The sequence below is a fragment of the Temnothorax longispinosus genome, chromosome 7, assembly GCF_030848805.1.
Source record: "Temnothorax longispinosus isolate EJ_2023e chromosome 7, Tlon_JGU_v1, whole genome shotgun sequence".
In the NCBI taxonomy this organism is placed as follows: domain Eukaryota; kingdom Metazoa; phylum Arthropoda; class Insecta; order Hymenoptera; family Formicidae; genus Temnothorax; species Temnothorax longispinosus.
Genome location: NC_092364.1, coordinates 5,344,794 through 5,357,712, shown reverse-complemented (window position 1 = coordinate 5,357,712; position 12,919 = coordinate 5,344,794). Strand labels below are relative to the sequence as shown.

Here is a 12,919-nt window from a genome sequence, read left to right as displayed (position 1 = left end):
CTGAACAAGTCTAGAATATATTTAATTTATTTTACTACTACACAATCTGTATGTTTTATATTACATATTATGTTTCAATTCTTATTTACTAAAAATGTTCTTTATTTTTATATCTTAAGGAAGAAAATTGCAATCAAATTTATTTAAATTTTATATAGCTCTGATGATTTTCTCTTACAAGAAAAGTACAAATTGAACGACAAAAATACAAATTACTCTGAAAATCAGTTTTTTTTTGCAAGACTTTACAATTGTAGACTGTTCGATCGTGGAATTTTAAGATTGTGGACTGTTCGCGTCCACAATTATTTTTACGATGTCATATCTTTAGTTAGCGTTCTGTATCTTTCAATTATATTTTAAGCATCATTCTCAGTACTGTGGTGAGATATCCAGACACGCGATTCTCGTGATCGTCTAACGGGCCGCGATTAAGCCCCCATTGCAGACGCCCATGCGTTCGCACACGGCGACACGTGGATCCTTTATGGGGGTCAACACTTACGCCGGTCGCACTGGCACTTCGGCGAATGAGACGCATGATTATGGCCGTAAAGCTGACCTAAGCCCGTAGGTACGTCTCGATGATTCTCTGGGAAGGCTCGACGCTAAAGCGAGGAAATCTAATACGTCTGAAATAATCGCTCAGAGTGATATCCCCGACGCGATACTCAGGTCTTATCCTCGTGTTATACTAAACTTGAACATTTTTAGATAGATAAAAATGAGTCCTGTAAACTTTGCACAACAATGTTAATTTCGTTTAACTTAACTCTCGTTTTTTCGAGTGTTAAGTCATACCTTCGTTCGAGACGCCTTCCTGATTAGGAATGACGAGTCTAGACTTGAAAGGATTTAATAATTATCCTCGACCACAAAATATTAACGTACCATTTGCTTTTGCTTAATTCGCTATATGTGATATCATCCTTTTATTTAGATTCTTTTCTTTGTATTTCTATTTTTTTTCGAATTAAGTTTTAATTGTCTATAATAGACTTTATTTTATTGAATTTCACAAACATAAATTACAAACATGTTAAAAATTTTTTATTTATATAGTTATGTTTCTTTTTCATCCATTTTTGCGTTTTTCATTCTTTTCTCCGTCTATGCTCGTTTCGTTTTAAACACGGGAAATGTGAAAGAAGCGCAGCTAAAAGTAACACGAAGACCTAATAACTCTCCGGCTCGCGAATTGATTTTCGAGCGGCGTCGTCTCAAGTTCTTAAATATTTCTGCGCGCGACAGCCTTTACTCGAAGCGACGACCCGAGACACGTTGAGAGAGAGAGAGAGAAAGAGAGAGAGAGAGAGAGAGAGAGAGAGAGAGAGAGAGAGAGAGAGAGAGAGAGAGAGAGAGAGAACGAGAGGAGGACCCGGGACCAAAAAGGCGGCAGAGATCGATGAGAGGAGAAAAAAAATTGCGCCGAACCGGAGTGGATAGAGAGAACGAGGGGGCAAAGAGAGAAGGAGACGAGCGAGAAGGAGAAGCAGTTCGAAAAAACGGTGAGAAAGACGTCGCGATGCGCGTATCTTCCTGCGGACGGTGACGTTATCCGACCAAACCAGGGGACGCTTAATATTACTACACGTTATGCAGATTTCGAGGGAACGTTGCCCCCCTGCCTTTCGCGCAAGATGCTGCCTCGCCGATTTCTTGCATCGCAAGCCGTCAAGTCCGAAGAGACGATCGTCCGCCTCCTCGTTTGATACGATCGACGGAGTGACATTTATTAATGGCATTTGTGGCGTTTTATGATTAAAAGGCAAGCAAAACCTTGTAAATTCCTCGCGAACGAAATCGTTTCAAATAAATTATAAACATATATTATTGGTTCGCACATTATCTTTTAGGAATGACGATAGGGAGACAGAATTCAAGAAAAAATTTGAGAGATGTGATTAAAAAACCGATACACTTCAATTTTTTATATCTCGATTTATTTAAATCTTTTGCTTTATCGTATGACGAATTCTCTAATTTATAAACTCTGATGGTTTATAATATTACGAAATAAGAGATAAATTATTTTATTTATTCATATAAATGGACATTATTCTGCAAATATGGAATAAAAATTCGCTTGCAAGAACGACAGGAAAAAAAATCAAGTAATACAATTAATCAAAAGTTAAAATTTAAGAATTTTCTCGTGTAGACACGTTTTATTTTTTCCATTAGCGTCAACGGTAAATCTCGTATCTCCGGCGGAAATCTGGCTGGTACCTCGAAATAAAGTGCAATTGAAAATTCTGGCGAGAGAGCATGTCCGTGCGTTACCTCGCGCACACGATTAATGCAATGCAACTCGGCGAGAAAGTTCGACGTTGTCGATACCACGAAGATATCGCCGCCGCCGCCGCCGCCGCCACCAAATGAACCGGTCGAATCGAGCCGAGCCGAGGCGAGGCACGGACGAGTTGCTTTAAAGCGACCAGATGAGACGGCTATATCGATTCGTCTCGCCGAAGTATTACGCGGTTAAATGTGACCGTAATTTAATGTCGGGGCCCGTTGCGCCACGATTTCATCTCTCGCGTTTCGTTTTAATTATAACGATCCTCATGCTTATCTCACGGGTACACGTCGAGGGACCCTTTCGTACACGACAGTCTGGCGCACGTAATAAATCTATCACGTCCGTTTGGCGATAAAAATTAGTCTCCTTGCGGATGAAATAATTATTTAATGATCCAATCATTATTTAATGATTCGTATTTTATGCAGTTGTTAACTTATATCTCTGTAATATTGCAATCTTTATCGAATATTGATCCTTGCAGCGCAAGATAAAAAAAATATTAAGATTTCGAGTGCAAATTGTGTCTCTCTAAATTTCTTTCACTTTTTCATTTATTTATTACAGCATATTTTAGCATTTTTGACCGATATTTTTAGTAAATTAATAACGTGTCATTGATCGCTACTTAAAAAGATCTCTTTATCTAAAAATAAATGTTAATAGCATGCATTTTTTTTATTCTTTCTTTCTATCGCTACTTTCTTCTCTATCTCTCTCTCTTTCTCTCTATCTCTCTCGTGCTGTTCGAATACACCTGTTGATTCCCTGCTGAACTCAAACCGATTAGCGAACAGGCCATTTTGCGGCGAAGTTAAGGCTCGAAGCGTGCATTATCATTATCGTGGCGCTACGTACAATTGCGAGGGCGTCGCGTTGGCGATCCACAACTAATCGAGAATGGCATCGGGACGCACGTACTGGGTAGTCCTGAATAAACGGCTTTATCGTCGCAAGTACTTCCTGGTCGCGGCCGTAAGAATTTACCTGCCGTCATTAATCCACATTGACGCTTTAGAAAGTGTTCAATTTATAAAAAGTTAACTTTCTTAAATATAAATATATTAATTTTTAATATACATATATAAATATTTTATATATGTATACATATATTCTGAGAATGGAGAAGTAATATAGTTTGGGAGATTTTTTTAGCTCCTCTCTGTAAATAACTTCTAAATACAGATAGTAACAATAGCTATTATACAATTTATTGCCTTACTATCTATATTTACGAGTTATTTATAGAGAGGAGCTAAAAATCTCCCAAAGAGCAATTACTTGGCCATTCCCAGAATAATTCTCGTTAAACTCGCGAGAATAATCGATTGCCAAAAGCGAGTCAACGTTTCCAACACGGATTGCGGAATTAAACTTCGACGTAATAGGAGAGCGCGTATATATCGTAATGGTGTAAATTTGGAATCGGGGGTTCACGAACCTCCCGGCGAGCCTAAATATTTGGAACCATCAGCTCGCGTAAACGTCCGCTGTTCGACGAAAACGGCTAGCTACGCGGGACCGCGCTCAACTCTTTCCAGCACGTATATACATATACGTGAAACCGCGAGAGCACCACACAAGAGGCTTCTCGTACTTACACTCCAATGTACTTATACTCGCCGCACCGGTCCTTAGCGTGGCGATTACGCCAGGCGGTTTTCTTAAACGAAACCATGTGCCATATGGTTTCGTACTCCTCCGCGGAATGCGTATATTTGTGCGCCGAATATATAATTTTAAACGGATTATATATCAAAAGTCCTAGATTTACTCCGATTTATTAATATACTGAGTTGATTGCGAAACAATCCGTAAATAGTGCGACAAATTTCAGAAGCGTGCATGTGTTTCTCCGCGATAACAGATAACGTCCGAAAGAGAGAAAAAAAAGCGCTTCTATACAAGTGTTCTTTTTTCTGATAAAGAAGAAGAATGTATCGGAGAAAACCTTGACCACTCTGACACTAGCCTAATCTACGACGTGACACTAATCTGACCTAACTTAAATGTTACTCCACACGACCGCCATTTTACTGTGTCCCGTTGTGTCTAAGTTAAACCACCTTCAATTAATCTCGAATTTACTGTAAACAATTTCTTCTAATAATAAGAAAGAATTATAAATCCTAAAATCGTTATATTCTGTAATTATCCTAATGTAAATTACAAAATAAAACATATCTTAAATTGTTAGCGTAAAAAAATGTTAGTTTCTTTATATTTTTCATAAAAAAAGAATCAATTTTCTCATCAAAGGAGTCATGAATAAAGATAACAATTAGTTCTCAGTAATGTTACTAGTTATTAATGTTCAGCCCCTACACACATCCCCTCACTCAAGTGCAAATGCGAGATGCTTAAATGAGATGTAAGCAAAGCTATTTCGCAAAATCAGAGCATTCTCGCGAGAGACGTTTGCCTTCTTGACGGGAGCCGACTGTGGTGTGCGACGCACAAACGAGGCATAATTCCCGGCGGATCGCCCTCTCGCGCGCGTAATCGTGGAATTATGTCACGACGTATAGCTGCGCGGATTCCTCCTCGTCGGGGCTGGTGCTGGGTTACGTCATGTCGCTGATGCGTGGAAACAGGGAGAGTGCCGCCTGCGTTACATATTTGGTAGGATATCGTTACGCGCCGAGGCCGCGCGATCGAAACGCATAAGACGCATCTCGCGGGAGTCGCGGGATATCGTCATTATAGCAGAAGTTGGCAAACTTAGAGAGGAAGAGAAGAGGGATCTTCACAAACCGGTTTTTTCGCGCGTCTAACAATTGAATTATCTAACCGAAAAGAACTTTACTTATTTTTTAATAATATATTTTAATATTTTAATATTAAACATATTAACATTATGTTCAGTATTATAATAATATAAAATAAATCATATTAATATTTATATGCTCAATTATCATTTTTTATATGTCATTTTTATATTATTTTACTGGGTAAGAAATGTGTTTTTCTTTATTGACGGAAAAAAGAAAATAAAGGAAGAAGAAGAAGAAGGCGCGGAATCTTGCCCGCGTTCGCCGAGATTGCCAGGAGAAGCCGTGTTAAGCGATCCCACGCGTTTAAGTTAATTGCATGAATTACGCTGATGGCGCGATATTGATATTACGGGATAATACGCGCACGTGGACGGCTTCGCCAAGCGGCAACGACGCCGAGCGACGCCGCGAATTTAGGCAGTTTGACATTTTCGTGCGCCATTCAGTAAAGGCAATTTACCTTTTAAGACTTGTAAAAATTCGATTACTGCTGCTGCATTTACATTATGATCAACCTTACTACAACCTTAATTTAAATCGTGTCTTATATTTTAAGGTATAGTGCAAGCAGTTACTTAAAAAAGAAAAAAATATGTTTAACTTTATTGGGATGTTAATAAAAAAATGTGTTTGCGTAAAATTATTAGTATTTTTAGATTGTACTTTTAAATAATTACATAAATTAACGAAGTAAAATAAAATATAGTAACATGTTGAAATATATTAAAACGGGTTATATGCGAAAGTACACGATTAAAAATGTAAATGTCACACTGATCTACTTCCCCCAATCTTTATATTTAATGTAGCGAAATGAGTTTAACGAATGTATACTTTCTCCACTTTATGGAAACTTTCAGTTGTCAACGATGAAGAATAAATTACTTATTAATATTCTTATGCAATAAACAGTTACATTCCCAGATCGTCTCTTCCACGATACTTAATAGAACGACACCGTCCTTCGCAGTAACGTAATAGTGACATTGAGATTATACTGCAACAGTTATATCATTGCACAAGTAACAATAGCCTTGAGATAAGACAATAGCCTTGAGCTTAGTGCTTAAAAAGTCTCTGACGAAATCATATTTAGTCATTGTAAGGATTACATGAATTTCTCCAAATCAAAATTTCGTCGCAAACAATGTTTTTTATTCAAATTGTATGATGGTGAATCTACGAACAAAAGAATTTTTGTATTACTTCTGAAATTTCACGTTTCTTTAACAATTTTATTGAAGCTTTCGTTACTTCCCAATTTGAAGAAAATAGTTCTTAGATTCTAAGCTTGTGTCTTCCATGGTTTCTTATTCGTTATTAGGTATAACGATAATCCCCTTGAATCTTATAAAAAGAAATACTTTACTGCCTCCGCTGCGCGCATCGTATTTTGAGACAAACGATAAAGCGTCATAAGCTGCGGAACTAAAATGAGGCATGTGTAGCGAGATAAGCGAGAAAATGGGCAAGAGAAAAGAATAACGAGGAACGACGACGGCGTTCCTCGAGAGCGCGCGCGCTTTCGGTCCCGGAGTGCGTCGTTGACACAAGCAAAACTTTCATCTACAAGGCAAATGTGTGGAAGCGCGATTCCGTTTTCGTTCTCTTCCACGTTATTCAAATAGAGCGCGGCCTTCGCGAGGCAATGGCGTAGTGGGATTACTTACTGATGCTATTAATTAAGCGAAGAATTTGTTAATAGATATAAATACTTTGTGAATTTTTGAGAAGTGCAATGCGCGCTTAATTTGCTCGAATTTTCATGTATTAATTAATTTATTTGATTAGAAATGATATGAACAACTAGTGTGAGATAAAATTAATTTATATATGAAACATCAATTACTTAAACGCTTTTTCATCAAACTATTAATTAAATATTTTATTAAAAAGTAACTTTTTTCATGAACGAATTAACTAACTATATATATTGTCAACATTACAATTTTGTCCAAGAGCATGACTGTTTTGTTCATTAAACAGGCGTGCAGGCACTACACTTTACAATGTTTAAAGTCTGAAAACGAGATTTACCGATTCCGAAATGCAAACGAAAACTGCAAAATTAAAATTAAATTACAATCCGTCCCATCTTTGTATTGAAAAAAGTAAAAAAAATTGTAAAAGTATAACAAGTATCCCTAGTATTTCGTTTCGAATCTCAGTCTATGATTAATTTCGCTTACAGGCTTACGCCACTGGCCGCAATCAATGCGCTCTTCCTCTGTCCTCTTCCCTGTCCCCGATTTTTTTTAACGATATAACAAAACCGTTTTTAATCAATTTTTATCGCGGCCCTCACAACGAGATCCGTCCTTCAGATGTATTATTTTCATTCTAGATAAATTTATCAAGTTACGTAATGTACTATTATATTTTCTGTTAGTGCGCAGCGTATTTCCCAATTATCGCCGCAACGTTCGGCAACGTTAATAAAGTGGCGTTTTCGAGCATGAAATTAGAGATATTAAATTTCGCGACAGCTCTCTTGCAAGGGCGTCCTATTTCCCGACGTGTTATACGTTTTTCAGGATAAATCAAATTTTATAAATCCTGAGTTCGATCACGGTCGGCTTACCGTGCTAAACCGCTTATTGGTGAAATCCAGTAGCGGTTTAAGTCCGGTATAAGACCTCGTCGAAATCGATCGCGACCAAAAAGAGACAATTATCTACGTATCGAACTCTTCTACAAAAAAATTCCCTTAACAGTTATTTACGACGTGTTACAGATCTGCAAAGACTCGTACAAATGCAATTGTAAGGGAATAAAAGGACAACCGGGATTTCCTGGAATACCTGGACCCGAAGGAACGGAGGGACTTCCAGGCGACATTGGACCCGATGGACCCCCCGGACCCAAAGGCGAGAAAGGAGCGGGAGGAGAAGTTGGAGGCACCGGGGAGAAGGGCTACCGAGTAAGAAAATTTGATTTTATCATTTCTCTTTCTCTCTTCCACCTGATACACAACTCTTCGGGATTTTATAAAACATAAAGTGGAATTAGTCACGTGTGTAATAATATAATATACATAATATAGGGTAAACTAGGGTATGATGGCCATACGGAAAAGATGGCCCATGGCTGTAATTTCTCCAATAATGGCTAAACAGTGCATTTTTGTAGTCATTCTCAAAGATAATCGATATTTACAGTAGTTTATGTGCGTACACTATTCGAAATAACAATATTGTGAATATTATATCATATTTTTACTTTCGACTGCCTGCAAAGTTTTTCATGTGTCCGCTAAAAGCTGCTATAACATTAAATAAATTATAGTTAAGCTGCCGTAATCAACGTTACACACATAATTAAGCTATGTAAATTGTAATTTGACCTATAATTTGTATTTCTATTTTTCACTATTTATTTAAAAATACTATGGTTATCTTTTCTGCTATGGCCATCTTTTCCTTAAAAGTCAGATAAGATGGCCAATGCATACGTTGTAATACTTTGATAATATAAAATTTATGTTAAGTGTTTTCTTCTTAATTTCGATAGTTTTACGTACTTTAAGCTTCAGTGAAGGAATATACCAAACACTGTTAAAATATAACAAAAATAAATGTATGTTTATTGCATTTTAAAAAACTATGGCCATCTTACCCAAGTTTACCCTATACAAGAATATAAACCTTTTAGTTCTAATAACAGAACAAATCCAGCATTGACGATGTAAAATTGAGAAAATGTAGTTTTAATTTGCGGTATGAAACTTGAAACTATTTGCTGAAAGTGTTGACATAAAACCAGTTTCATTTCGTATCTCCATGTTGGAAGAAGTTCAGGTAAACCGTTACGTAAAACCCCTCTTAAAAATCGTTTGATTTTTTTCGAGGGGACATGTGATCTACTGTATTTGATATTTATACGAGTTTTTAAAAATTCTAAAGAGATATCTGCCGGAAAAGATTATTAACTTCATGCAAGATATTTTTGATAGCATATACATAATGCGAATTTAAATATAAAACGTCAGCAACAGTGTTCGAATTTTAATTAATTTATGAAAATTACTTTCGATATATACTTCTAGTGTGCTAATTATATTGATATATCTTGCACATATGCATGCGCAACTGCCAGTTAAACCAATTACAACGGTAATTAGTTTCTTTACAAGAGCGCATGTTTCACGTTTTAATTAAAGTTCACGACATATGACGCGAGTTTTGTTTACGAACGCGATAACCATTGCTGATGATTTTAATAAAGTAATTTCGGTTTTAAAGAGATAATTATTACTGACATTCGTTTCTGCAAGAAAGAATCCGTTTTAACGATTAATTACATACAAATGCATAAAAACATACAACGATAAACAATGCATGCGCTATTTTGCCGAGTTGTTTAGAAAATCTAAAGTTTATTTAGCCAAGAGAATATTTATTTAGATTTTCTGAGTTGAAATGAGTTACATGATTACTCCGCCCAGTCAGTCCATTTATTACTCCATTCAAAAATCACAAATGCTAAAAATGACATAAATTCGTGAGCCGGAGCAATATACCGAGCGTCTCCGAAACTACGTGTGCGGCCATTAGAGATATGAAAAAAGAAGCATCTCCACACATAATTGGGTCGCCCATGAGCGAAAAGGTTGAAAAAAAATGCTGATGAGAATGGCAGACGTATTCGTCGCATTCTCGATTCTCCAATTCTCGAACGCGATTGTTTGCCATGCGACATGTGTTCCGAACGAGACGAGAGAGGAGGAAAAAAAACGAGAAGGAAAAAGAACGAGAAAAAGGAAAGAAACGCCGTGGCGTCACCGACCAGAAACAGAACGCTTCCAAATGCGGTGCGGAAGAGGGAAGATCGCGAACACACGGAGAGAGGAATTACGGGCGGACGGACATCCACCCATGCCCGCCCGCACTACCGACCTGCCGTTACACAAAGCTGGCGAATTCGCTGTGTTTCACAATTTGTCGACCGGCATCGTGCGATATGATATGACATGAGATTGGGCGCTGCCGCTTCGAAATGACACGCAGATCGCCGGCGATAGTGATACTCCAAAAAATTCGAGGATATGCGTTATGTTTCTAAATTGCTTCGACAAATCTTGCGCGGGAATATTCCTCGTCCGGTTAATCCGCATTTAATCATAATTTGTTATAAAATATCAAAGTTGTAAGATAGATTTTAGCTGACCATGTAATTTTGCAGTCATTTAAAGTTTTAATGTTATTTTCACGTAATGCTAGAAACTTTATTTAAACTTAATTTAAAGTTTGATTTAAGTTTCTAATTAACATGAAATTCGAATTTTAATTAGGAATCCTAGAATCTGCTTCAAAATGTACTGTGAATTCCGAAAACAATTATAGGAATTATTTTGATAGGTTTTTCCTCTCTCTTATATCTTTTCCTTTCTTTGATTAGAAACTCACACAGAGAGAATTTTCTCTTAAAAATTTACCCTGAAATCATGGTAATTGTGGGACAACATGTACCACCAAGAATTTTATGCGAGCTATTCTGATTAATATCACCCATAATAAAAAATATTAATATCTATTACATTAAAATATAAAATATGTTTGATTATTTTACTAAAATATATCTAGGAAATTTCAATAATTTTTCAAAAGGACCCCGCAACGGTCATGGGGGGTTTTGGCTCCCAGTAAAATTTGACAATAATGTAAGATAATGTAGTTCATAACATGCTGATAAAAAGTGTCCATAGGCACCAAGCCCAAGAATGGACAGTTTCCGAGATATAAGGCATTAAGGCTCCTGGGTAGTCACCGCGGCCATATTGGATTCTTACTATCGAGGCGAGGAAAACACCTAATTTTAAGTTGCGGTATTTTCCAAAATAAAAAGACATTTCAATAAAAAATCACGACAGATCGTTTCAGCACACTTCAAAAATTGACCGGATACTATCCTTTTCCCTCGACAATAAACAAACAGCCATAAAACGAAAAACGAAGCCTAAACATACGGAAAACAAGCCGTTTGACGACTATCGAAAGGAGTGGTGAATGTTCCTTCCGCATATATATTTCTTGCAAATCTTACCATACGGTCAATTTTACGAGTTTCACGAATACGTTAAACGTTAGAGCACAAGTACAGAGCGAATAATAAAGAAATATACCGCAACTTAAAATAAGGTTGTCAACATGTCACAAGACAGAATTCTCCATTGGAGAGAGTGAGAGGAGAGAGTTCTTATTTCTGCCGCGACGGTACGGCGCCACCGTCAACGCAGAGTTCTCGGCTCAGGGACCAGGAGCCTTAAAGAGTGGAAAAATGAGGGTTTCAGATTTCAGTTAATGGCAGTTTGCAACATTGCAAATTATAATTATAATTATAATTATAACTGTAATTTACAAGTCGGTTTAGTAGTATTATATTGTACTTTTCATACATTGCAAAAATTAACATTAAATAAGTAAATAATTCTTGCTTGCTATATATATGTTGCATACATGTCATTCGATGCAATGACATTATATTACGTATGGTTTGATCATTGACTTGACTATGTGAACACGCATACTGTGCATAAGTTAATTCATCCAGCAATCAAGTAAATGTTTTAGTGAAAGCATGGCATTCAGCCTGTTGCAAACTGCTATTAGCTGAAACCTGAAACCCTCATTTTTCCATTCTTTAATGCCTTATATCTCGGAAACTGTCCATTATTGGGCTTGGTGCCTATGGACACTTTTTATCAGCATGTTATGAACTACATTATCTTACATTATTGTCAAATTTGACTGGGAGTCAAAACCCCCCAGACCGTTGCGGGGTCCTTTACCAATCTGCTTGGTAATTTTTATCACGTTGTTTGTAAAATGTCTTTTTTATATTTTAAAAAATTGGTTGCCAAGTTGGCCCAAGTTTGTAGTGAATTTTAGGATAAAATATAACAAAACATTCTCTCCGTGCAGGCTATAGTAATTTTAAATATAAACAATATATATATACTATAAATTAAAAGTATCGGTCAACATCACAAAAAAGCGATAATACTTGTTAATTTTTTTATTTCTTGTTTTTAGCAAATTTGGAAATATTTTAATATGTAAATATATTACTTCTCCGTAGTCTTATAGTCTTTTTTCAAATTGATAAAAAGATTTACTTGCTTTATCTATAAATATAAGTGTTATATATGTTCTCGGAATTTTCACTTATAATTGTACATTAAATATTTTATTTGTTATATATACTTGTTAATTGCTTGTTTATTTGGGAACGACTTTTTAATTCGCACGAAAGACAAAACTACTTGAAGGAAATATCTAACAATAAATATTTTTGCATTGTGCGATGATAATTGCCTTGTATTCAGTATTCTACACTAGAATTATATAACTGCTATACGAAAGAAGCGATAGTTACAACAAACAAACGGACCATACCGACTTTGTAAATTATGATTGCAGAAATTTGTATTTCGGTATTAGGATAATAAAATTAAATCGCGGAACCCCGTATTATTATCGCGTCGTTACACGGAGGGGGGGAGTGTAGAACAATTTAGCGTAGCAATTACCGAAATGTCACAAATAAATAAGGCGTTACGGGTGCGCGGGGTATGATAAAAGTGTTGGTGCGCGTGCAAACGCGGTCGACACATCTCGTGCTTATTAATCGTGCAAATTATTCATTCGCGTGCGGACTGCAAAATAGGACGGCGTCAATCTTCATAACTGAAACTTTAAATTAAATGCTTTTACATGACGATTATAGTTTGACATCTTACACGTGCACACATATCTTTATGATTGCTTACATATTCACTTGACTTCGCCGATTAATGGTGATAAATACGCAAGACCTTTCAGAAATAAATGAACTACTTGAGAAA

At 36.5% G+C, this 12,919-nt stretch overlaps 1 protein-coding gene across 1 annotated transcript in view; it reads left to right on the top strand.

Moving 5' to 3' along the window:
* The window catches only part of LOC139815636 (uncharacterized), a 56,313-nt gene that overhangs the window by 16,215 nt on the left and 27,179 nt on the right, over positions 1-12,919 (top strand). Inside the window, exon 2 of the mRNA XM_071782669.1 lies at positions 7,811-7,996. Coding sequence (XP_071638770.1) covers positions 7,811-7,996 — 186 coding nt within the window. The remainder of the gene's footprint in view (positions 1-7,810; positions 7,997-12,919) is intronic.